The sequence below is a fragment of the Panulirus ornatus genome, chromosome 22 (assembly GCF_036320965.1).
Source record: "Panulirus ornatus isolate Po-2019 chromosome 22, ASM3632096v1, whole genome shotgun sequence".
NCBI lineage: Eukaryota > Metazoa > Arthropoda > Malacostraca > Decapoda > Palinuridae > Panulirus > Panulirus ornatus.
This window is the reverse complement of record NC_092245.1, coordinates 19,822,902-19,848,255: the sequence shown is the minus strand read 5'-3', so window position 1 is coordinate 19,848,255 and position 25,354 is coordinate 19,822,902. Positions and strand designations below refer to the sequence as shown.

The following is a 25,354-nucleotide window of genomic DNA, read 5'->3' as shown; positions in this document are numbered from 1 at the left end:
GAACGTAAATATGGCAGTGAGGAACTCCCCTAAAGTAGGCACTTATGATTATCACCCTGACGTATAAGGCCCGTGTCGTTGATCGTAAAATGACTGGGCAAAATTGATTCCCTACGTTAAGGGAGTGAGGAAAATCTGTCTCCATGATAACTGGTGAGCCGCAAGACCATTATCATGTGTGTATAACTGATAACATAAGCCAGTTTATTAGGCTGGCATGTGACATGTGGTTTGTCATGGTGCTGGTGTACGTGTAGCTGTGTGAGGAGCGTGGGCAGGTGGAACATATGAAGAGCTTCAGGGGCCGGGAGAGGAGGCTATGACGAAAGGTTTCACGTCAGGTATAAAAGTCACCTTCGTCATTTGTCTACGTGTTAAAAATACTCGTAGTTCTGAGTGTCATACTCTCGATTACTGGAGAAAGTAAAAGTGATTTATACCTATACAGATTTGTCTCCATTAATGGCCTTGTTTTTAGTAAACTGTTGACTATAAACGATCAGTGTTGTACGTAATGTCAATCAATAACAATGAGACTACCCTATTTATACATCAGGTTGATCATGTGTTAGTCCAGGGACACCATCCTTCCCTGCCGCAGGTGTACAAGCCCCCCGTACTTACCTTAGCACGACATCTACCCCCCCCCCCCCACCCCCGGAGCATGACGCCCTCCTCAGCAGGTGTAACAGTATCTCCTGCAGCTGAGACACAACAGCCTCCCAGGATGCAGTAATCTGCGTGTGGCCTTGACCAGGGCGGCTCTGTGTCCCGGTGACTTCCCCCCCCTACCCCAGTCCGTCCCTCACACACCATCACCCTGATTATATGGCGCCCTCAACCCACCTCTGTAACCTGCCTTGTATCCATCTGTATTTGTAATACTCTCTGCTCTTAAAGTTGTCGAATATCTGTAATGTCTTGCCCAGGACACTGTAGATGGACTGATAAACAGTTATTTGATTTAATCCACCACTAACCTCGCCCTACACAACACACCAACTGTCTAATAATGTTATCATCATCATTAACTTCCATTAACTTCCACGTGTGATTGTAAGGCGATACATTTCCCTTCCCTCTGTACCCTTCACTTGCGTCACATGAGCAGAGACTGGTCGACGATACGGCCATCAACTGCACCACACACGCACACTCCCTCATCTCCTGCTGTTTACACCAGACACTGCAGCGATCCATGAGTCTGAGCCTTAGCCATATCATAACCCGAAACCTCTGCTAATACACCAGTCTTAAGGTTATTTATCATAACTAAAGATACTTATGAATGTGCCGATTACTTTAAAAAAATCAATCAATATCCTTTAGATGTTTACAAAAAAAGTCCTCTAAAATGCAATATCTTGAGCACACAAAAGGAGGACCTTTAAGCACGACTGTACGACCCTTACGCATGATAATACGACACTTGAGTATGATGGTGTGACCTTTGTCCTGATCATTAGTATCAGGACAAAGGCTATGCCATCATTAACAAGTACCACTGTGCGCAAGAATCTTTCCGCCGTGCTGCAGGAAGGCACCGTCGTGTTCGAGAGGATAGCATCATCAGTATGTATGGGGCTAACCGATCACCTTCCGACTTGGAATATCACATGGGAGGCCACGTGTGGCGGTGAGGAGTGAGTGACAGACAAGTGCTGGGTACCCAACATCCACGACACTCGTCCCTGATGCAGCGGATGCAGCAACACAACCAGCACCAGTTCCACTGTGCCATTAGCAATACTCACATTACACTGTCCCACAGCTTACCTCACCCTCACTAATCACTACCAACGACAGAACTCCTTCACTCAGACAGCCTTACAACACACAAGAATCACAATACAACATCCACACATTAGCAGGTCTGTTACAACAACAACTCCTCACACTATCTTTACAGCAAGAGTCTTACTTCCGACACATCCCGTCTCATCTTTTACTACCGCAGCTCAGCACCAAACGCAACCCTACGAGCGTCGGATTGTGTACAAGGGCGTTCCCGAGTCAGTAATGTGGATACATTATCGTTAACTCTGGAGCGCGTTTCGTGTCAAATACTATTCAAAAAATGAAAAAAAAAGAAGAGAGATTGTTGCAGAACAAATAAATGAAGAAAAAAATTCGTGTATGAAAATAGGGAGGTTATGGATAAGCACACTTAATGACGATCTTCCACCGGTGGCAAGCGCACCACACTGGCCGGGAGGCCGTATTTTCCCGAGCAGGAGGCAGGAGGTCGGGTTCGTCCCCACACCTCCGGCACGGGAGGCAAAGTCCAGCGCCCTGTGTATGGCCATGTGCCGTGTTCACCCCCCCCTTGCTGGTTGCAGTGTCACCGTGTGCAGCTTCAAAACCGATCAGCTTCCACCACCCAGAGGCTCCCAGCGCACACCGACAGCCTATCCGAGTCTGATTTCACCGTCCCCGTACCGGACGCTTACTTCATCGCCTATTGTCAGTGCTTTACTATCCGGAGGCTTGGGAGGTTCATACCGGTCAAATAATAGAGAGAGGCTCTCTTACTATGTGGTAGTAAGCATGGGGCGTAAAACGACCAATGACGCCACGGCAGATGTCTTGTCCCTAACTTTTAACCTAGCGTTTACTGAGGGTACACTTCAGGACTGGCGGGGCCAGCTGAAACCTGACATACATAACAAGGTGGACGTCTAAACAACTGGGTGAGCAGTTGCACAACACTGCAATCCACAATACTGGAAGATCTTGTTCATAGCTTGTATCACAGCCTTCTCATACCTTATTCCACAGGAGCTCTCAACCCCGAAATGTCTTACACCAGTGTGTGGCATGCTACTGTCCATGCAGAATCCAGTAAGCATCTTTACAGACAAAGAACTTAAAACACAGTTGCTTTGGATTCCCTCTCGTATCCAGCTCAACCATCATGATCATGATGTCAAGAATGGACAAGCAGGGCACCTCGTGGGCCATGTTAATCTGTGATATAGTCTGGGAGATATAAATATACTCAATGCTGAGCGACCATGTATCTCTAGCTACACTCGTATGGCAAGTATAAGACCAGGACTAGAACGTGATAATGTACCAGCCAGGGTAAGATTAGGGTACAGATATGTCCGGTAGGTAGCACATAATCCTAGTTACAATTCGTTGTTTGTATCTGATGTGCCATATAAACACGTACGCTGCAACACTACATAACAGAGCGCAGTACTTATTACATACTTTAGACTGCTTGAATCCCTGTTTTATGAAATGTGCAAATACTCAACCGACACTTTGCGACTTGAGGATGTTCTACTCCTACATCCGGGTTTTGTATCCGTCATATTGTGTAATTTATCATCTCCCTCACCGTCCATGTATATGTATGCTGACTAAATAAGGTTTTCAGCCCACGTCTGCAGCTTGTATCACGTTACTCTTATGTTTGTCGAAAGCCAGTGTGACGTCTTGCCTACGCCATAGTACGTGGACGGGTTAATAAGATGAATGAAACTTACAAAAAATATATATATCTCAGGTTCACAAGCACTGATAGACGACAGTTTCTGTTGTCTGGGTCGTGGTACCGTGGAGGGAAGACACCCTCGGTACACTATGAACCGATGGTACTGTTATCCGAGTCATTGTACCGTGGATGGAAGATTTCCGAGGGCACACCACCACTGAGCGTTCATGGTCATGCTGCCTGAGTCATGGGCAAGATTATACGACAGGTCAGAGCAAATATTCCCGTCACTTGCTATTTGTTGACTATCAATCTATCTTTCTCGCCAGACATGTATTATCAGGAAATGTCTTTATATCGCCGAACCAGTCCGATTGCAAGGTGTCACACAGGCGCCAACACAGATCATGGACGATTTTCTTTTATGTGTGCAGCTGTTCGTTCCATCTATTTGTGAGCAGATATGAGGCGTTCCCGGAACCGTCTGCTTGTGGTTACCCTGCGAGTGAAAAGTCACCTTCGGCGAGACTGTATCATCCTCTGTTGCCGAGAGGAAGTATAATCTCCAAAAGATATCCAGTATTTCCCTGCTACTGTACGTAGCGCAGCCTTGAAGCTGCATGAGTCCCTTCAGTGAAAGAGGTACTGGAGTTACATTGTAATAACATAATCATAAAAGCAGGTGCGGTAGATTGTTTAGCTTAAGGACGCAATGCTCTGGTCTGAACACCTCACACCATCTGAGCCTGCCCATCCACGCGATCTCTCTCCACAGTCCACACACTCCAATCTACCATCCCCTACATACCACAAACGCCCTGCTCTCATCCTCCACAGTCCACACGCTCCACGCTGCCAGCCTCCACAGACCACACACTCCACATCACCAGCCTCTACAGTCCACACACTCCATACTACCAGCTTCCACAGTCCACACCCTCCTCACTACCAGCCCCTACATCCAACATACACCGCATCATCAGCCTCCAGAGCCAACACACACCACATCACCAGCCTCCACAGCACAACACCTGCCTCCATTCTACAGCAGGCAACTTCTCACGGTAACCTACACACCTTGCCTTAAGTGCCAATGCTTTCTCTTCTTAACTATTGATTCCCCGCCTGTGTTACAGGCGGCGGCCGACAGGGCTCTGCCCGGGGTTGGGGGGGACGGTTCCCTCAGGGTCAGGGCCAGGGGGTGGGCCCCTCTCCATGGCCGGGAACAATTTGGCGGTACGAAACTCCAGATAACAGAGGAGATAGCGGGAAATAACAGAGGGCAGCGTACGAGTTTCAATACCTATGTGTTTGCACAGAGTCTGTGGAGCCCTTGAGCTCCTGAGCACAATGGTACGTTCCCTAAGCACGACGGTACGTTCCTGAGCATGATGGTACGTCCCCTGAGTACGACGGTACGTTCCTTGAGCACGACAGTTCAGTCCTCGAACACGAAGTACGTTCTTTGAGCAGGTGACATTATGGCCCTTGGGCAAAATGACGTGGCCTTAGACCAGACCCTTAAAGGCCAGTAAAGATCATGATATTATACCTAAGGGTCGTACCGTCGTGCTTAGGAAGTTAAATGATCATACCGAGGGAAGACTTTTACCATAACACAACCATTTCCGGCACGATGGCCGGGCTGCCGACACCTCTCGAACCCCAGACGAGCAGTCACTCCCCCACCGTCTCCAGTTACGATAAATTTCATATATATCATAAAACCTGGCAGACGTTGAGCGTGGTGAGTGTGCGCGTGTGTGTATGCATGTTGGGGGCGCGGCGCTCCGGGCGAACTATGACCTTGGCTGCACCGCTGCAAATGAACGTCCGCTGGTGTACTGGGCGAGCCGTAGGCATGTGTGCGGCTCGAGGCAGAACACCTAGGTAGTGCAGGGCTCCATCGCAGGCGGCTTCATGCCTATCACTGCCTACAGTACTTTCTAGTACAGACACCTCCGCGACCAGAAACACCATCGCCTGCATCACTTACGAAATGTGAATGGAAATGACCGATGAAAAGTTAAAATAATTACTCGCTCGATTGGAAAGCGAGATGACGTATGCACATTTTCGTCCCTCAGGCAGGATTATCGACAGAGAAAATGCCCTCTATCTTGTATGAAGGGAATACCATAGGAATTAGGCCATGGGTTATAGCATACCAACCACAAAGGAATTTTTAATTTCCTCTGCATGAAAAAATAATACAAGTCCAGGAATATGTTATAATAGTCGAGTATGTTTTTTTTGCCATCTTTTTCGGGAGGTTAACAGCACACAAAGAGCAGAGCCCGAGGTCATAGCCTAACTCGCATTTACTTAGGGCCGGCGGGACTTGCTCTTACCGGTAATTGTGGCCGTAGGTCGTGCTTGGGAGAACGGTCGGAGAGAGAGAGAGAGAGAGAGAGAGAGAGAGAGAGAGAGAGAGAGAGAGAGAGAGAGAGAGAGAGAGAGAGAGAGAGAGAGAGAGAGAGAGAGAGGCCAGCACAATAAACACCCATGGATCGGTAGAAAAGAGAGAAAAAATGGGGGAACTGAGGAACTAGTATTTGAGAACTGGTGGAATGGGGGAGAAAGGTACCTAGGATGGCCACAGTAAGGAAGACAACTCATAGGTAAAAGTAGTGGGGACAAAAAGGAGATACTGAAATGATGGTAAAGAATGAAAGAGAAGGACTGATAAGTGAGAAAGCAAACAGGTCTATATATATCATCCAGTATACCAACACCCTCTTCTCAGGGGCTCCTGCTGCTCCCAGGCAGCTGTAGCTACATTCAGTAGCGGGGACAGGATGGACTCGTTTGGAACGGGAAGTTCTTTGACGAGACTACTGTTTTGTCCGTTAATATATATATATATATATATATATATATATATATATATATATATATATATATATATATATATATATTACTTATCATATGTGAATGGGATTTTTTCCGGAGTGGGTCAGCATCACCCGTCACGCTTGTTTGGCTAACCGTGAGAAGCGTGATCATCATCATCGGCTGATGCCATGTTCAGAGGATTGAGCTGGCTGCGACTTCCCATTAGGCTGTTTACGAGTGTAAAGTGAGACGTTGATTAATATTCATCACCGTATTCATTCACGATATGCGATTACATACAATGTTCTTTTTTTTTTTTTTTAAATCATCATGGGTGTATTATCCCGAGTTGAAGTTAAAATGTAGAAAACGCAAATGAATAAAACTCTAATTTGACAATTACTCTTGTTCAGCATCTTAATTTTACTAATTCGAAAATGAAATTCTTATCGTGTATGACTTGATAATATATATATCGGGAGACAAATGGCGAATCATTAAGACTCAATACCTTAAATATTTCCCCTTTATGAATTACCAGCGTCAGTAATACCACCGTAGAACATTCCAAACACAAAGTGCATCCCTCTACCAGAGAGCCCAGGAAGTGGAAGTAAACAGTACAAATGAAGCCAGGGTGAGGATGCGGACGGACCGGAGTGTGGCGGCGCCGGCCCACCCGTCCAGCCTTCCTCCCTCGCTGGCTGGCCCACATTACCCGCCGGCCAGTCATGTCGGTGATATCCGTGGGCTCGGGAACAACCACGAGTACCTCTAACCATCTAATCAGACGAGCTTAAGGTAGAGAGGAGGGGGATAGTATATATATATACACGCACAGATCATGCCAAACGGAGGAGAGGCGATTCGGAAAGCATTTGCTGCTCTTTAGTGAATGTGAGGAATTGTGGGAAAGCACCAGGGCCGACCTGCCACTGTGATGGTGGATCCTCTGTTCGTGGTCTAATGTCACCATCCCACTACACTTGTATGACGAGTGCCTGCAATGTCTTGCCGAGGCCATATATCCTGTGGGCAGACGAATGAGAGTGATCAAATTAAACAAACACACAAGTCATTTCTTGCCCTTATTGGAATTCCCTTCCATCACAAACACTAGTTTCGAATTCACTCTCTTCTGGATACATATAAAAAAAAATCGATGGCAAATGATTTACTCTGAATAAATCAAAGTGCTCTTCATCCAACAGGAATGTTACCATATGCGATCATTTATCAATACGAGGTCCTACTTAGAAGCAGAACACAGATATGTTTTAAAATACACTTAAGTGAACGCCTTGTTTCAATCAGCAACTTTACGCTATCAGCGCCTCTCTAGTTGCAAAAGTTTATAGTTATTCCAACGAAGTCATAGCGCTCTTCTCCTTCCACTCTAAACACATCCTTCTAACCTCATCCATTGTCACAATTTCACAAGAACAGCCTAGAACAGACCCAGTGATCTCTGGCTATTTTCATTTCCCTTGTATGTATATAAATCAGTTCCTTCCACCTCATCACTTCTCTCAGTGTTATCACATCATCAGCTAACACCATCACCTTTCCCACCCTGTAGCCATCATTATCCTCACCATCAGCATCATTTCTCGTCACTATCACCCGCGATCTCACCATGACCTCTCGCTCTTGGTTGTAGCTCCTGATCTGCATGTAGACGAGAACCTTATCTCCCGAGGATTTATAAGACACGATTATATTTCTTCAGGGTTGCTGCTGTCTGGCTCGGGGCCCCGACTGTGGCCCAAACCACGCACGGGATACTCAACCCTACAGACAACATTCCCACTCACTTATGCCCACAGTGGTAATTTAAGAGGCTACTTACATGGTAATAGTAATTATTTGCTTAATTGGTTCCCTCGGGGAATGAAAGTGACTCGTTTGACAACCTGGTAAAAGTGATGGTTCCAATACTATCAAACCCCTCATCACGCCAGTACGACTCTTGGATGCGAAGGCACGATCCTTCGACGCAAAAGTACGATCCTCGGGCATGACGGTACGATCCCTCTGCACATCAGTACGACAATTGAGCACGTAGGCACGTCCCTTAGGTGTATGACACCATAACCTTTGACATAACCCTTAAGGTTCGGGTCAGAGGTCATGGTATCATATCCCAAGGCTTGTACCGTCATACTCAAGGAGTCGACCAACCACACCAATTTCACTTGGACCACAATGTAACCCCACGAAGCCACGGGTGTAGCGGCGGGAGGCGGGCACCGTAGGGTGTAGCCTAGTCGCACTGGAGATTATAGTATGCTTAGGATACGGGGAACCACATCCGTACAAATTGTATCCTGCTTGCGCGCGTGTGTGTGTTTATTAGTAGTGGGCGTTATAAAGTCAAGGAAGGTATCACCACATTATTAGCTATTGATATTTGCAGTCATTAGAACAACGTGAGCAACGTTCCCAAAGTCACAGCACGTCTGCAAAACCTCTCAGACATCAACCTGGCTTCCTTCAACCCCCCGTGAAGTGACGCTGCCATGGCAGCACAAAGAACACCTTTATCAGTCAAGCAGTTAACTTGCCTCAGGTCACAAGCGCGCTACAGGCGCCCGAGGCCTAGCCTTCCTCATCGTCATCGGCAACCCTCCCTTCGTGCTTGTGACTCGTTCCTCTACCGATGGTGGGCACCGTGGGAGATTGTCAACGCCGTTTTCTATCGTAATCCTAACAAGATCTTGGCTAAGCTTCTTCCCGACAGCATAACCCAACCACAACAACCGCCGCTCACTTTGCAAACTAGGGAACCTCGACTACCTCCTCCCACCTGCCTCGGTAGCAGAAAGGCTTTGGAAACTTTTTTAATCTCCTCCCTTCCGCTGCATAACCTCGGAACATTGGCACACTACCTAGGCAACGGAACACGATCGAATGCCACTAAAAGCCTTACACTTATGACTTGATTTCAACCAAGTCATCACTTTGGGTCGTCACCTGCCGTCACAGCACCAGACGGGCTACCAGCCAGTAACCTGAGCATGTTTTCTCACCAAACATGTGTACACACCCCACGTGTGATGCCCTCGTACGCCATCCGTTATTCCTCATTCAAATAACTCGATCCGAGACTCAGGCTATATGTTTCCCTAATGGAATTTGCTTTTTGATACCGATCTCTTTTCCCAATTTACCTTTCGTACCACCTGCATACAATGGTTGCTAAATTTGTCCATGCAATATCTATCTGATTCGACTTTGCCATATTATATATCAGTGCTTAAAAAAAAAAAAAATACACAACTTCGGCATTAGGTACATTCCGACTGGCTGCAGTTCCTCGTGTTATGAAGCAAAGTTTCAAACATTCAGTCATCTGATCCACGCCCAGCACTAACTTCTTCCTCCAATGCTTGTGCTGCGCAACATCCCAAGTCATGATAGCATGAACATTCGCCACGTGAGGGATTTTGACACCGAGTTCCCGCTAGTCTTCTGCATCACCTGCATGACGATCCTTGCACCAAAGATTCCCCAGCCGAACCTACATTGGTTTTTTTGGCTTGCTCGCCTGCATGTTGATCGTGCACTGATGCGCCTCTCATTATCTTAAACTATTAACTTTTAGCCATCCCATTCTGTCCCTTTTATCATGTGTCTAACACAGCATACATTTGGTGAAGGCCCTGAGTCGCTAACGAGCAATATCTAAGCCGGAGAGCCAGGTGTACGGCTCCCCACAGTAGCCACAGAGACGAATGTAAGGTTCCCCACCACAGCCACAGGGATACGTATGTCTCCCCACCACAGCCTCAGGACAAGTGTTCATTTACAACCGTGTATTAACATCCTACCATCCTCCTACGTTTCCCTAGACAGCAGGGGCGGCGGCCACAGTCCGCCAGCATTCTCTACATAAACAGTCTCGTCTGTCTTGCACCATAATTATTTGCACTAGGGAGCGCGTCTTACGTCAATAAATACCCGTGCAAGGATGACCTCATTGGCCTCCCACAGCCACCGCGACCCTAACCATCCCACCCGACCTTCTGTGGTGGCCGCATGTGCCGCAAACTGTCTGCACCACTGCCGCATACAGCTGGATTACCGGCCTTACCGCAGCCAGCGGCCCCACGAGGGAGTTGTCCCAGTCACGCTGAGGTCATTCCCACCTCTTCTCCTCCCTCCTCCACACAGCGTGGGGCCGGCTGACTACTGACTCCTCGTGGTGAGGGTTGAGATGATACACCAACGGACGGAGCCACTGATATGGTAGGTTACATCACCGCCCAACCACAGACACTCTCCCGGCTACTCCCCTGAGCACTGTCTGCTGTCTTGAGGATTTCTATCGTAATTACAGATAGTCTCCTTCACCAGACCATAACTCGCTGATATGAGTAGGTACTGGTCAACAAGCTGCATGTCACTGCTGGCGGCGCAATGCAGTGTGAATGCACTCACGGAGCCAAGATTGCTGCTTCTCGAAGTGCGGGACTCATGTCGTCACAGTGATTGCCGGTTTGGTCTGGTCACTGCTCCACAGCCACGGTGCAGAGAGTTGCCAACGTCCAGACATGACCACGCACACATAAGTACCACTGCTTCAGAGGGGTCCAGGACGATGCAGCCCCGCATTGTGATTACTATTTCTGTGTTACGGGTTGACAGTTTTATACTCGTGTTGCCCCTTCCCTTAACCTGAATATATATATATATATATATATATATATATATATATATATATATATATATATATATATATATATATATATAACATGTCTTTACTCGTGAGTATGCATGAATACACACAGTCACATCCTAGCCTGAGTAGGTATCGTTTTCAGGACGATGTGGCCCCGTATTGTGTCTAAGGGAGCATCGCTACGTACGATGTGGCCGCGTATTGTGTCTCTGATGGTGTGGTCCCCGTATTGTTTCCAAGACAGTGTGGCTCCCGTATAGTGTCGAGGACGTTGTGGCCTTTGTACTGCGTCCAGGACGATGTACATGGCCTCGGTACTGCGTCCATGACGGTGTGGCCTCGATACTGCGTCCATGACGGTGTGGCCTCAGCACTGCGTCCAAGGTTTCTCCCGTGAGGTCCCTAGGTACGAGACCGAGACTCACTAGGCAGGTGACGACACGAGCCGGGAGGACAGACGTTATATATCAAACAGATATGAGTGAGGCAAGGCGGAGCGTGGGCACAGATACTGGAAAGGAGAACTGAGAGGTCGTCCATGGAAGGATACACGAATCGCCAGGTGACTGGCTTGGCTGCTGTGGTGCTGGGAGCAGGAGGTGAACGAGTCAGAGGCTAAAGGGCAGGCGAGTCTCAAGTCCATGGGTTAGGTAAAGGAGCCAGGATGGAGCAGTGTGCCTACAACGGTTGCCTGAGAACCATACATCAAGACGGTGGCTGGAGTAACACATCATCAACTCAGCTGGCTGGCTGGGTAGGTGGGTGAGTCTGCATGACCAGGTGAGGACGTGCCCCTCCGATCGATCGACGGCACCCAACACACACACACACACGAAGCCTCGCCACACCTATTACTGTCTCGCCACAAGTTGACATTATGCTACTAGGCGTTAATTGTTTTAGAAAGTATTCACCGGAATACTTTAAAGAAAGCAGTATTCACTGGAATACTAAAGTGTTTCCATGAACTGAAAACTACTACACTGAGATCTATTCTTCTTGATTCTTTAAAGAAAAATGCTAATGAATATTTCTGGCTCGATAATCAATTTAGTCTTTTACTACCTTAATATTTACCGACTGTTCCTGTGAAAGAGAAATTGTGAACTGTTACGTAACTGTGAATTACCATAGGATTGGTTCTGAAACTCTGATGACATAAACTAAGCGAAAAATGAGTCATATCATTGGTTGCTGTGCGGATGCGTTCATTTTCAGTGATTCGCTACCAATGTGTTCCTAGCGGCAGGAAATCGTATCGGGTGCTCTCGAAAAATTTCAGTTCGTCGCTGCTTGGGAGTTTGCAGCTCGCCAAAAGCATGCGAATTTTACCATCAAGAGTTCAACACATTAGGGAGTTTGTGTGTGACGAAATCACATCGATTTCGCTGTGATGACGTCAGGAAAGGGACTACACCGTGCCGCATCCACTGTACATTCTTCAAACGGAAGGCTGTGATTGTCGCCATTCAAGAAATGATTCTTTCTCCCTGTAGATTGTACATGTTCTTACAAGCTGTTGCAGCCCTCTACCCTTCTAAATAAGCTAGAAAAACGATCGTTCAATCAGGTCAAACTAAACCTAACCTAACCAAACACACAGTAGCGCGCGTTAGCCAACGTTAAGCTGGGCTAGGATTGGTGCAGTGTGAAAGTCAATCTTGTACGAAATTCATGCTGTTAAATCCCACATTTTCTCCGATCTATAAAGCTCATCCCAGTTTATAGGGGTCCACATAAGACTGCATGATAGGGGGTGAAGTACTGCAGTTTCTATGAGCAGGACATTCTCACCTTACACATTTCCGGTCTCTAATATCAAATCAATTTCTATGGATTTCAAAAGAATCCATCAACAAGGTGGCACAACGTAAATGTTTACCAAATACATATTCATCTACTCTATCTATAACTGCCCCAGAACACCTTTCTAAGGGTCTTAATGTTACTTTGGATCTCTTGATAAGGGCCTCTGCAGCCCCAAGGCTGTGCTACTTCCAGTAAGAAACGATATATACATACATGTACACGCACACAGATGGAGAGACAACTAATCATAAACAGGACATAAATGTGTATTCAGCATATATACACAAAGCCTATTTATAATCGTTAGTATACGAGATAATATCTTAAGGAGACACCGGGTAAGCACACTTAGGTGGTGGTGGCCCTGGCCCGCAAGCCATGGTCAGGGAATGCTGGAGCAGGGGTGGGTGATAGTGGCCCCCCTAGGCCATGGCCAGGGGATGATGGAACAAGGTTGGGTGGTGGTGCCCCCCAAGGCCATGACCAGGGGATGATGGAGGCTGGGGTGGGTGGGTGGTGGCCGGCCAGGCCGGGTCAGACTAATAACAAAGCCGGGATGGTGCCCCGCCTAACATTCATCACAGGTTGTCTCCACACCAGCACGGAACACGCTCCGCCTTACTTCCTGTAATCAATAATCCTTCAGCCTGCCCTAAGGGTTTTAAAAGTGACTTTCTCTTCAGGACACTGAAACCTCACGCCAGATCAAGAGTCGGAATAACCATAAAACAACAACTGAGCTAATATCCCAGAGGTATCCGTTGGTATCCGGAAACAGAAACCACTCCGAAGGACAGCCACACGGACGGGCAAACATCCCACCTCAGACAACTTGTACTTGAAGCAAAATATGCAAGGCAACAGATATACGTAGCTTCCGTTAAAGTAAGGTCGCGTCGCTAATAGCTTTTTAATTGTACGAAACCTCTCTACCATTACTCTTCCTACTACTTCTCCTATCAACATATCCTGTAACTCGATTTTATTCAATCACCGATATCTTTTTTTTTTCCACGTACACTAAACTGGATTTGAATGGAGAGAAAGTCGACATTAAAATGCCGCCTGCACCGATCATGTTACACTGACTCGATAAATATAAATGATTCAGGACAACCAGCATCTCCTCAACAACCCCTCTCCGTCCATTACGATGTTGTTTTCTTTCAGCTCTTCTCCAGGTATCACTTCGCCCACTCCTCTCGTGAATTTAAATACTTTTCGATTTGTGGTCTTGTCTGCTCTGGATGATGCAGTATAGGAGAGGGAGACATCGTTAAATACACTTCACTTCTCTGGCACCAGAGGTCACATAGAACGTACACCACCAAACCACAGACGACAGCCGCTTCCCATACTTTTGTGTGGAAACCAGCCACACGAGGATTGAAACCAGTATCACCTCCCTCGCTTGTACAGGGATACACTGGAGTTTCCTTCCGTCCTTTGTATTTTCTTCTTCCTATAGTCTTTCCACTGTTGAGTCTACAACCATATGAGGAGTAGGATGCCGTGGAACGGCCCAGCAGGATGCTGTGGTACGTCCCAGGAGGACGCTGTTGTACGTCCCAGCAGGATGCTGTGGCAGGGTTCAACAGGATGCTGTGGTACGTTCTATCAGGACGCTGTGGTACGTCCCAGGAGGACGCTGTGGTACGTCCCAGCAGGATGCTGTGGCAGGGTTCAACAGGACGCTGTGGTACGTTCTATCAGGACGCGGTGGTACGTCCCAGGAGGACGCTGTGGTACGTCCCAGCAGGATGCTGTAGCAGGGTTCAACCGGATGCTGAGGCACGTCGTCCCAGCGGGGTACTATGGTACGTCGTCCCGGTAGGATACCGAGGCACGTCTTAGCATGGTGCTGTGGCACGTCCCAGCTGGATGCTGCGGTCCGTCTCAGCAGGGTGTGAGTGAGTCAGCGTGGCTGCTTTGTCATGCTGTGGCTGTGACGAGCGCGTCTCTAAATAGCAAATTATCGTACAACAAACACTAAAAGACTCAACACAACACAATCGCAATTTATCTTCTCTTTTTTTTTTCTGCATCTGTCATGTACGCGTCAAGTGTTGCCACGCTCAGTATTGCCAGCACGCAACACAAACCCTTTTATCGGGAGACATAAATCCATCGGTAATGCATCGAGGTTGAACAAGGTCATACATACGACACCGAGCTCAGAGATTACATTTCCATCTATAATTACGTAATTGGCTAATCTGGGAATGACCTGATTAGTTACGTGTTGACCCATATCCTGGTGTTGTTCATCAGATATAATGAGAACAGACGGGTTCGAAACCTGTTGGTGTTGTATGGCATCAGCGTGTCGTCACGTGAGTGGGGGAAGGGGGTGTAAACACCCCCTTCCCTCATCCCTACCCCTGCAGGTCCACACCCAACGGGGATGGCACATCAGGAACCGCCCCTTCCAGGGTCACGCTGACACTATATTTAGATGTGAATTCACGTGAGAATGTTCACATGCCGCCAAGCAGATTGATCTAACCTTTAATACACATGGCTCCCCGCCAGCGTGTGTGTGTGTGTGTGTGTGTGTGTGTGTGTGTGTGTGTGTGCGTGTTGGTATGGCAAGTATGTAATGTTCAACACAGCTGCATATACTTCCCACGACTGTTGTGTTTATCTGAGTGATTTCATTTCATTTCATTGACGTTGGGAAACACAAGACTAATGTAACAAGCAAAGAAATTTAAAATGTGTAATAACAGGTGTCACTGCTTGTTTCACTAGGTAGTTGTGCTGTAGGATGGCCAATCTCGCACCTGCACTGATACACGTCATGTGTGTTCATAAGTACAGTGTATGCACGAGCCTCGAAAAGAGTTCTGACATTCCACTGGAAGCAATGATTAGGATGTTGGGATATACGTACCCATAATTATAGTGTGTGGGTTATTGTATTATATCCTTGTACAGTAGCGGTGTGGCCAGGCCCATGGGTCAAAAGTCTGGCTAGTGGTGGTGGCTAAGCCACAGGGCCACTAGTCTGGCTTGGCTCGTGGTGATGGTCAAGCGACAGGGCCACTAGTCTGGCTTGGCTGGTGTTGGCGATGGCCAAGCCACAGGGCCACTAGTCTGGCTTGGCTGGTGGTGATGATGGCCAAGCTCCCGGGCCACGAGTCTGGCCTAGCTGGTGATGGTCGGTCATACCTCTCATGCTTGTCACTGTAAGCTACTCACCCCATCGTGGTGATGTGTGTCACAATAATCACACTACACACACACATCTGACGCCCCAGGGAAGACGTACAGAGCGTTGTCTCAGGAGACACTCGCCTCCTGTCTTGCCACATCATCTTGCTGACAAATTATCTCGAGGAATGTGTGGTGGATGCCCGAGTAATGTCTGCTTCGTGGAAGATGGATGTCACTCCGCAAGTTTGCCACTTGATTTTCAGCGTCATTTCCAACAGATTAAATTGAGGCAAAAGACGTAACAGCTGCATTTACTCAACGGTATCGGATCCTCCTGAAGGAGGGAAGTGGGTGGCACTCCGGCTCGGTGGTCAGGGAAGAGGATACAGGGTGGATAGTGTATGGGAGAACTGGTATCCAAGGCCCGAGGCAGGAGGTGTACCCTTCACCATGACGTCAAGAGAATATTGTATTTCGCGACGCCTTCGGCAGGAAGGAGAAAGCGACACGTAGTCATGCTTCAGGTTCAGACAATGTCGGGAGTGTGATGGAGGTGCGCAGAGAGTGAGGGGGTAAAGTCAGGGCTGGCAGACAATGAGGCTGGCGGATAACGGCGGTGAAGGGGAATTAATGAGATCTGAGGTCATGCTGGTCAGGCAGAGGGCATTGTTGAGGTGGGGGTCTTCTTCTGGCATCTCCCTCCCTAATAATACTGACGTGTGGGTACTGATCCCTGAGCACCCCTCGTCACCAGCAGCAGTGGCCACCCAGCGGTTTATGTTATTATCATAACAAACGTGAGGGTTGTCGGGTTTCCTTCCCCAAGGGTTAAGCAGGTTACTGACCCGCCTCATAAACGAAGCCTTACCTCACTTACAAGAAGGATGGTGATCCCATTCGATACCAGTGGAGACTCACTACAAGCGTCTCTTTTTAATGGCGGTTTTCGTAAACCATCAACTAACCAACCCACTGGCTCTCTCCCCCCCTGTCCCTGAACCCGTGCCTGGCACATACCCCAGCCTCACCACAGGTGATGATGATGATCCAATCGCTGTTTTCTCACAATGACGTAACTCTTGAGCTAATCACCAGCCCGCTGCCTGGTCAAACGTAGGCGACGAAGCTCACCAAACAAATCCCGTATCCAGAACCTTTCCTAATCATATCTAACCAAAACCCAGGAATGCGAGAGACAGGAATCTAATCAGACCTCGTAATCTAATCTCTAATCTAACAATAATCTAACCCTAAAACACTATGGGTGTCTGACGTGATCCTCTCCCAGGATCGAGGCGGGGGAAGAACCTCCCTCCCGTAGGGCTTGGTGTGGCGGACGTCATCACAAGGGCCCGACGGTGTGGTAGGGCCAGACGCGAGGTCCTCACGACACACGCACCACCACTCTCTTCACTGCTAGAAATACTAGTGACGCAAGAGCGTGGAAGGGACGGGTCACCCCTGCCTGACCTAACACCAGTTTGGTCATCAGTGGGTGAAGTCGACCGTGTAAAATATACGTAACACCAGTGAAGGTCCAGCCCTGCATGACCTAAAATCAATAGGCAGGGTTAGCCTTGCATGATCCAACATCAGTGGGCAAGGCTCATCCCTGCATGACCTAACATCAGTGGGTGGAGTCAAGCCTGCATGGCCTAACACTGCGGTGCATGACGAGTCGTGTGTCGGACTAGCCTTACACACACGGCACCGACACACACGGGCCAAGCTCTACAGACATGTCATGCAAAGTTGCCCGCCGCAATATACATCATGCACATCCCTTTATAAAAACCTTCCACAAACCAGTGAAGAATACACTATATATTCATAGAAATACATGCATCACCCCTACAAGTAGAGCATATATATATATATATATATATATATATATATATATATATATATATATATATATATATATATATATATATATATATATATGTGTGTGTGTGTGTGTGTGTGTGTGTGTGTGTGTGTGTGTGTGTGTGTGTGTGTGTGTGTGTGTGTGTGTCATGATTTCACCACTAACTCATTACTCACACATGAGACAAAGGTAGCGCCTCCTTGCCAGGCAGACATACTCATCTCTTGCTTCACCAAGGTAGGCTCTAATAAGGGGTAAAGGAGAGAGAGAGAGAGAGAGAGAGAGAGAGAGAGAGAGAGAGAGAGAGAGAGAGAGAGAGAGAGAGAGAGAGAGAGAGAGAGAGAGAGAGAGAGAGAGAGAGAGAGAGAGAGAGAGACTACACACACACACACACACACACACACAGGGAGGGAGGGAGGATCCTGGTGAAAGGTTTGGCATCTACATTGTCTTTCGTCACAGCCGAAGGAAACCCCTTGCCTCGGTATGACAACAGTGACCCGTGCTACACGACCACACTCGACCTCCACCCGCCCAAGGTTGGCCTATGACTCAACACGAGACAGGCAGGCAGGCAGGCGCACACACCACGCTCCAATAGCATGTGCTCACCTTACTACATCACAAGTGGATCCTGCTCCCATACACTGTGGATATTAGGGTTACTGAGGTGTTACTGGTGGATACTAGAGGTACAGGTGAGGCCGTGAGGATCCTGCTGCAGTCCTGGTGCTGCTCGGCCACGCATCGATTACCCTCTCTTGTCATTCACTCCAGGCTGGGATCTATTCTTATATCGATATAAATGACTCTGTTCCATAATATCTATACAAGCACGTACATCAAGTAAATACATGGTATATACATATATATATATATATATATATATATATATATATATATATATATATATATATATATATATATATATATATATATATATATACAAAGTTAAGAGAATAGACAACACGAGTGTAATTCTCTCTCTCTCTCTCTCTCTCTCTCTCTCTCTCTCTCTCTCTCTCTCTCTCTCTCTCTCTCTCTCTCTCTCTCTCTCTCTCTCTCTCTCTCTCCGCAGTACAAAAATAGCAAAGTCAATATTTTTTCTTCTTTTTCTGTGTCTTCATCAAAATTCTTCGAGTGCTCTGCTGAGGTCAGAGGGCAAACATGTGACCTAAGTCCTGTGCCTGATAGAGTTATATCTCAAACAGAGCAATAGCTCAACTTATCTGTGATAAAATACTTCCCCAAACAGCATGATGGTATCTGTGTAGAACGGTGGTGCCAGCGGGGCAATATATCCCCCTCCCCCACTCCCTTCCCCGTCCCGCCTTCGCCAGCAGTGGCACCGGCGTGGCGTCGCAACCCTACCTCTGCAGCGCCCTGGATGACTCACCTGACAACCGTCGGACTCCGGCCTCCGACAGACGCCGCTGGTGCTTGAAGAGGTCGTCCGCCACGCCACTCGTGTCTAAGGGGGACAGGAACACTACCAGTCAGACACACAAAGGCTCAGCATCCTCATCCTGCCACGAACCTGGGGTTCCATGGTGAGCTCCAGGGTCCTGCCACGGTCCTAGGGCCCCAGAGTGGTCCCTCAGGGTCCTGCCACAGTCCTGGGGTCCCATGGTGGACTCCAGGACCCTGCCATGGCCCTAGGACACCATAGATCCTAGGGTCATTTCACGGCCCTGGACACTCCCCACGGTGGACCCCCTGGGCCTTGCCATGGCCCTAAGACCTTGCCAAGTCCTAAGACTTCATGGTGGACCCAAGGGTTCTGCCATGGCCCTAAACCTCATGGAGGACCCTAGGGTTCTACCATGGCCCTAAACCTCATGGTGGACCCCAAGGTTCTGCGACATGCTGGCCAGAATGGTCTTCACACTAGGCAAGCATATGAACTACACTGCAGATCTATCAAGCAATACAAGTGCATTACACTGGAAAACTAAATGTCAACTCAAGTATATAACAAAGCAGCATGACACTACAAATAAGCAATGATACTGAAATATTCCAAGCATAAACTATGCCGTCTTGAGGCTCAGCATAACAGTGGGTGGGGGGAGAAACACAGCATGAGAGGGGTCCAGGCAGCATGCTACAGGAGCACACCAACTTACCGCAGGATTTCTTGCGGACGTCCTCACTGAAGCGACGACGGGCCACGACCTCATCCTCATGCAGGGTGGCTGCCGAACACACGCTAACATTAGCAGGAGATCACAGTGTAGCAATCAAGTCACATTATGAAGAGGTCACACTTAACTACTGGTAACATCTCTCTCATGGCTGCCAGGGACATGAACCAGCTACAAGTCAAACTATGATGCATAGACTATATAAGTATACCATTATCTATTTACGTGAAAAAGAAAATGGGTAGGTAAGTGGTGCTGACTTACTGTAAGAGTATGTGCTGGGGGCACTAAAGCGCTCGCCACTCTATGTTGTGTCATAATCTTCATTACCATTGACCACATTCATCGAGTTCAGTAGACAAAAAACTATATGTGGGATTTAGTCTAAACATTTTTGAAGCTAAAACTCTTGATGAAATCAATGAACTAAAGAATATCCATCAACTATGAACCAAGGATGCTGATTTTGAAATCATGTCCAAAGAGAATATTATTAGTAGTAATATTACCGATTATCGTTATCATCATTATCAGTATTACCATTATGGACATCATTATCATTACGGAATTTAGAGTAATAAGTTATTTAAATTCTACTTGTAAGTAGTCACCGTAAACGTAATCTGGTACTAAACATATTTCAGCAAGACTATACATTTGATTTATATAAGTCCGCCTTCTCCTTATCCATTTTCTATATAAAAGAAATTTGACTAGTTTTCTTTCTCATATATGGATAACTTCGTATAAATTACAGTTGTCCATGGAACGAACATTACCAATCTGAAAACTAAATACATTACGTGAAATGAATTGTGCAACATTCGTTAGTAAGACACTAAAAATGTAATCTATCGTTTTAGCTTAGCATCAAAAGTTTGAACATTGAAAAATACTGTTTTGCAATGTAACAAGTGTTTACAGTAGGAAACAAGTAAATTCGTGAGTTCAGTGTTGTAATCTTGCCCGTGAACGATAAATGCAGGACATGATGGTATGCTGTGTCTTCATGAGTTGTGTGAGGACGTGTGACCTACCCAAGGGTCGGCGGAAGTTGACATCCTCACTGAAGCGCCTCTGGGAAGGCATCCTGTAGGAGGGAAGGTCAGGGAAGGTGAAAGGAAGGAACGGCTCCTCGGAGGCTTGCTTATCTAGCGACACGGACGGTGAGTGTCCGTTCTCAGGCAACGGGGACTTGGCCCGCTTGAACAGGAAGCCGTTGCTCTCGCTGCTGGCGACGCTGCTGGCGACGCTGCTGGTGCTACCAAAACTTGAGAGGATGTTGTTATTATTATTGTTGTTGTTGTTGTTATTATTGTTGTTATTGTTGATGTGTTTGTTATGTGTGGGAGGTAAGGGCTTGGGCGGCGGCGACGAGCACTTGGGGCTGACGGTTCCGTTTACCACTAGGTGTTCTGGAGCTGGGAAGGCAACAGTGGAGAGATCAACTCCAGTAATGGATTATCATACACATTATGAGACAGAATACAACGAAATATACGAACTATTTAGCAAGGGTACGACAACAACAAAGAAATGGAGAGTCTATCTAGAGGTGAGCATTATGGCCAAACGTACGAGGCACAAGGGAGTGGCCAGGCCGGAGCCTAGCGACCCGACTGACTTACCTTCCTTCCTGGCGAACTCCTTACTGAGGCGTCGGAGCTTCTCTACTTCCACGTCCACCCGGTCACCGTCTACAGGGCAACAAGGAAAACAGGTAAGCGACTACCACGGGATCATGCATATAAACACAAATAAGATAATACACACGAGAGCTACATCCTCATGCTTAACGTGAGTATTCAACGAGAGTAATAGAAAAAAATAACAGAGCCAAACATCGTGTAATAAACGAAGCGTGCACAGTGCAGGTAAAAAAATACTGAATAATTTGCCAGGGATGTGAGAACTACAGGTGCTGGACATATGGACACACACTCACCTGGACACCCACCAGAAACCTTGTCACTTACCTGAAAGTCTTTACTCCTACATCTTTACATACTGTAAATACTACATATGCTATGTAACAATCTGGATTTGAAATGACGGAACTATTAACCGAATAAGAACATAAATTTCTTGAGGGAGGAAAATGATCCTGCTCAATTCTGGCAGAGGTGGGGTTCCCCAAGGCGAGGCACAATGTTCCACAACGCCTCACAAGTGTATAAAGTACACTTCATCCATATGATACTTAACACTTGTGATAGAGGAAATGCATACATTTCAATCAGATGTTTACATGATAAAAAAGTAAAGTCCAGCTTCATAAATCGGTGCATATTAATCATACTAATGATAATAATGATGATAATCATGGCAATATCTGACGAGAACGATTGAGCAGGGAACCAAACAGCAGCGAAGTCTATGGGAGATCCACCTAAGTGTGGGTGCCTTAGGACTGCTGCCTGATGCAAGGGATGCCACTGGAGGCCCACTTGAGGAAAGGGTGCCACAGGAGACCTACTCAAGAAAGGGATGCCGCATGGCGCCTATCCAAAGCGGAGGTGCCACATAAGGCCCAACGCAGCTGGGGGTTACACCTTCGTGTATCTGTTATGAGTGCTGACTTTAGCAACCTGGTCAGTTAGCGGCAGTTCCGGGAGGAGCGATCCTGTCCTGTCAACAGTGAAGCCACCAGACCCTGTTGTAGGCGAATACTCCATCAGCGACCCTGTCTTAGCAACAGTGACGCCATCAGACACTGCTGTGGGCAGGTACTCCCAGAGCGATCCTGTCCTAGCAACAGTGACGCCACCAGACATTGTTATGAGCAGTTACTCCAGGAGCGATCCTGTCCTAGCAACAGTGACGCCACCAGACATTGTTATGAGCAGGTACTCCAGGAGCGATCCTGTCTTAGCAACAGTGACGCCGCCAGACACTGCTGTGGGCAGGTACTCCAGCGGCGAGTCAGTACTGGCGGCTGTCCTACAGGGAGGCGTTCCTCACACGCTCCCCTCCACGGATTGGTGTGATTCGTGCCGGTATCCCTAGTAAATCTATTGTGCACTCCAGACTCATAACAAAGTTTATGCTTTCGCCAAACGTGCGCAAAGTATGAGAAAAAAAAAATAATGTTGAAAACAAAACTGGCTTGTCAGTCAATTGTCCCAAAACTGTAATTAGAAAGGAACTAACAGACCCTCCCTTGCACGAGGGATCATATTTCCTTGCGTGCCCTTATGTGGTCAGACGAGTCCTGCGTGTGAAGCAGTCCCGCCTTGGGCTGATGATTTCAAGGGCAAACAATTATGTACTTTTGTAGAAAACTGTCCTTTTGGCTTTAATTCACTTACATATCCATCTATCATCTACTCATACTATCTACTCAGTTCTTGGGTGAATATTTACAGGTTAAATACGACTATTTGAAAACAAAAAATCTTCTGAAACGTTTTCTTTTTGGTATTTGGGGTAGGGTTGGAGCGGTGGTGGTCTGGCCCGTGGTGTGGTGTCGACCCCAGGGCGGTGTGCCAGGGGCGGTGCTGTTGGTGGGTGAATGGTCACCACCCGCCACCGGGGCACCATCACCTTCCTAGCCATATTGTGGCACGCTCGAGGACAAGGATCGCGCCAGGACGCGGAAATTACGAGGTTTCTGAGCCCTATAGCGAGGACACAGAACTTTATACAGAGAACACAGCTCGTACAGGGGTCACATGCAGAGTGAAGAGGGTGTTAAAAGACATTTTGGATGGTGCTTTTGAATTGATCATGACGACCTAAATGATCCTGGCGGTTGGTAGAACTAAAGCACAAGATAACCAACCCAAAAAAAATCTACCCATACAAGAACGCGAAACGTAATAAGAACCGAACCTCCAAACACCTTCCTAACAAACAGGGACTTGGCAAGCGAAAGGATCCGACACTCAGGAAGTCGATATACAGGGCATGGCACGTACGAGGACGCGATATAGAGGTGGAGACTTGGTCCATAACAAGGGAGTCTGTGATGGTACAGTGTTAACATTGAGCGAGCGACGAAAGGGACGGGACACCCCACACGCCTGCACCAGACTAGCACTTTCACCCCCCACCCAACACGGCCGCACATCCTCCCTAGCCAGGAAGTCATCAACAGACATGGTCAGTGTCACTGGTGGTTGCGGTAGGACCCCGTCTCCCTCCTCCCCAAGCAAGACGATCATCACCCGTCCATGATCAGTTACGGAGCCATCATCTCCCCTGCCAGACTGCCATCAACCAGTCCCAGAGAAGGAGCCATCTCTCTTAACCCACCCTGACCAGACAGTAAAGTCATCTTCCCCTGCCAAGACTCTCTCATCAACCCACCTCTGGGTAGACAGTAGCGACTCAGACCCATCGACCAGACAACAGAGAACTGTATACTTAAATGGTTAATTTGCCGGGGAACTCTCAGTGTGAGGACCCCGCCGCCACAGCCCCGTGAGTCACCTGTCAGGGACCTCACAGTAACTGGTTCTCCTCGAGCAAGACCTCGGGTCTCCTCTGGCAGGACCCCGGGTCTCCTCGGGTCTCCTAGGGTAGAACCTGGGTCTCCTCGCACAGGACCCCGTGTCTCCTCAGGTCGAACCCCAGTCTCCTAGGGCATGACCCCAAGTCTCCTCTGGCAGGACCCCGGGTCTCCTCTGGCAGGACCCCGGGCCTCCTCGCACTGGACCTTAGGTCTCCTCGGATAGAACCCCAGTCTCCTCGGGCATGACCCCAGGTCTCCTCAGGCAGGGCCCCGGGTAAAGTTTTCATTCCCATTATCAAAGAATCAATAAATAATCTTCCCTTTAAGAACAGTTGTCGTAACAGAGTGCTGTGAGCTGTGACGGTGACGTAAGTGCAGTAACCGTAATAAGGACAGGTGTGACGGTGACGCAAAGAGCAGTTACTGTAAAGGAGGGAGCAACAAGCATCCCCACCTCCCCGCATTTCACTACAAGGAAAGTAAGAACAGAATTCATTTCCTCCGAAAATTTCAACCTTTCTCTCGACAGACATGCCACCTACGGGGCAACACGAGTGTATGACTCTCTCCCAGTAATATGCAAATAGTAATCACACACATGTGCACGCATGTGGTGTAGCCACGTGCCTTCACACACGGGCCTGCCTGGGTTCGATTCCTACAGGTCCTTTAGGGAAGCGAGTGTCGTACGGCCGTCAGCGAGACACCTCGGCAGCCTTGGACCGTCAGACACAACTCCTCGTATAAGCCATAATAGAAAACGTAACAAAAACATCACGGCCTCTATCAGCGGGGACTATCTTATAGCGGCCATTCCTTCAGAGGCAGATGTCTGGTCTGCAAGCTGCTCACGCAACCAATTATGTCCTTATCTGAGGGTATTACCGCGTGGCTGAGCCACACACGAATTATTCTTGAAGCCGCAAAAAGCATGAGAAACCTTCCTTGCCTAAAATCTTTGTGGCGA

General features: G+C 47.8%; 1 protein-coding gene across 1 annotated transcript in view; it reads right to left on the bottom strand.

The window, feature by feature from the left end:
* LOC139756640 (uncharacterized) overlaps positions 1 to 25,354 on the bottom strand; it is a 333,434-nt gene that overhangs the window by 156,029 nt on the left and 152,051 nt on the right. Inside the window, exons 4-7 of the mRNA XM_071676311.1 lie at positions 21,563 to 21,631; positions 20,972 to 21,355; positions 19,917 to 19,985; positions 19,187 to 19,261 (exon numbers count right to left, since the gene is read on the bottom strand). Coding sequence (XP_071532412.1) covers positions 19,187 to 19,261; positions 19,917 to 19,985; positions 20,972 to 21,355; positions 21,563 to 21,631 — 597 coding nt within the window. The remainder of the gene's footprint in view (positions 1 to 19,186; positions 19,262 to 19,916; positions 19,986 to 20,971; positions 21,356 to 21,562; positions 21,632 to 25,354) is intronic.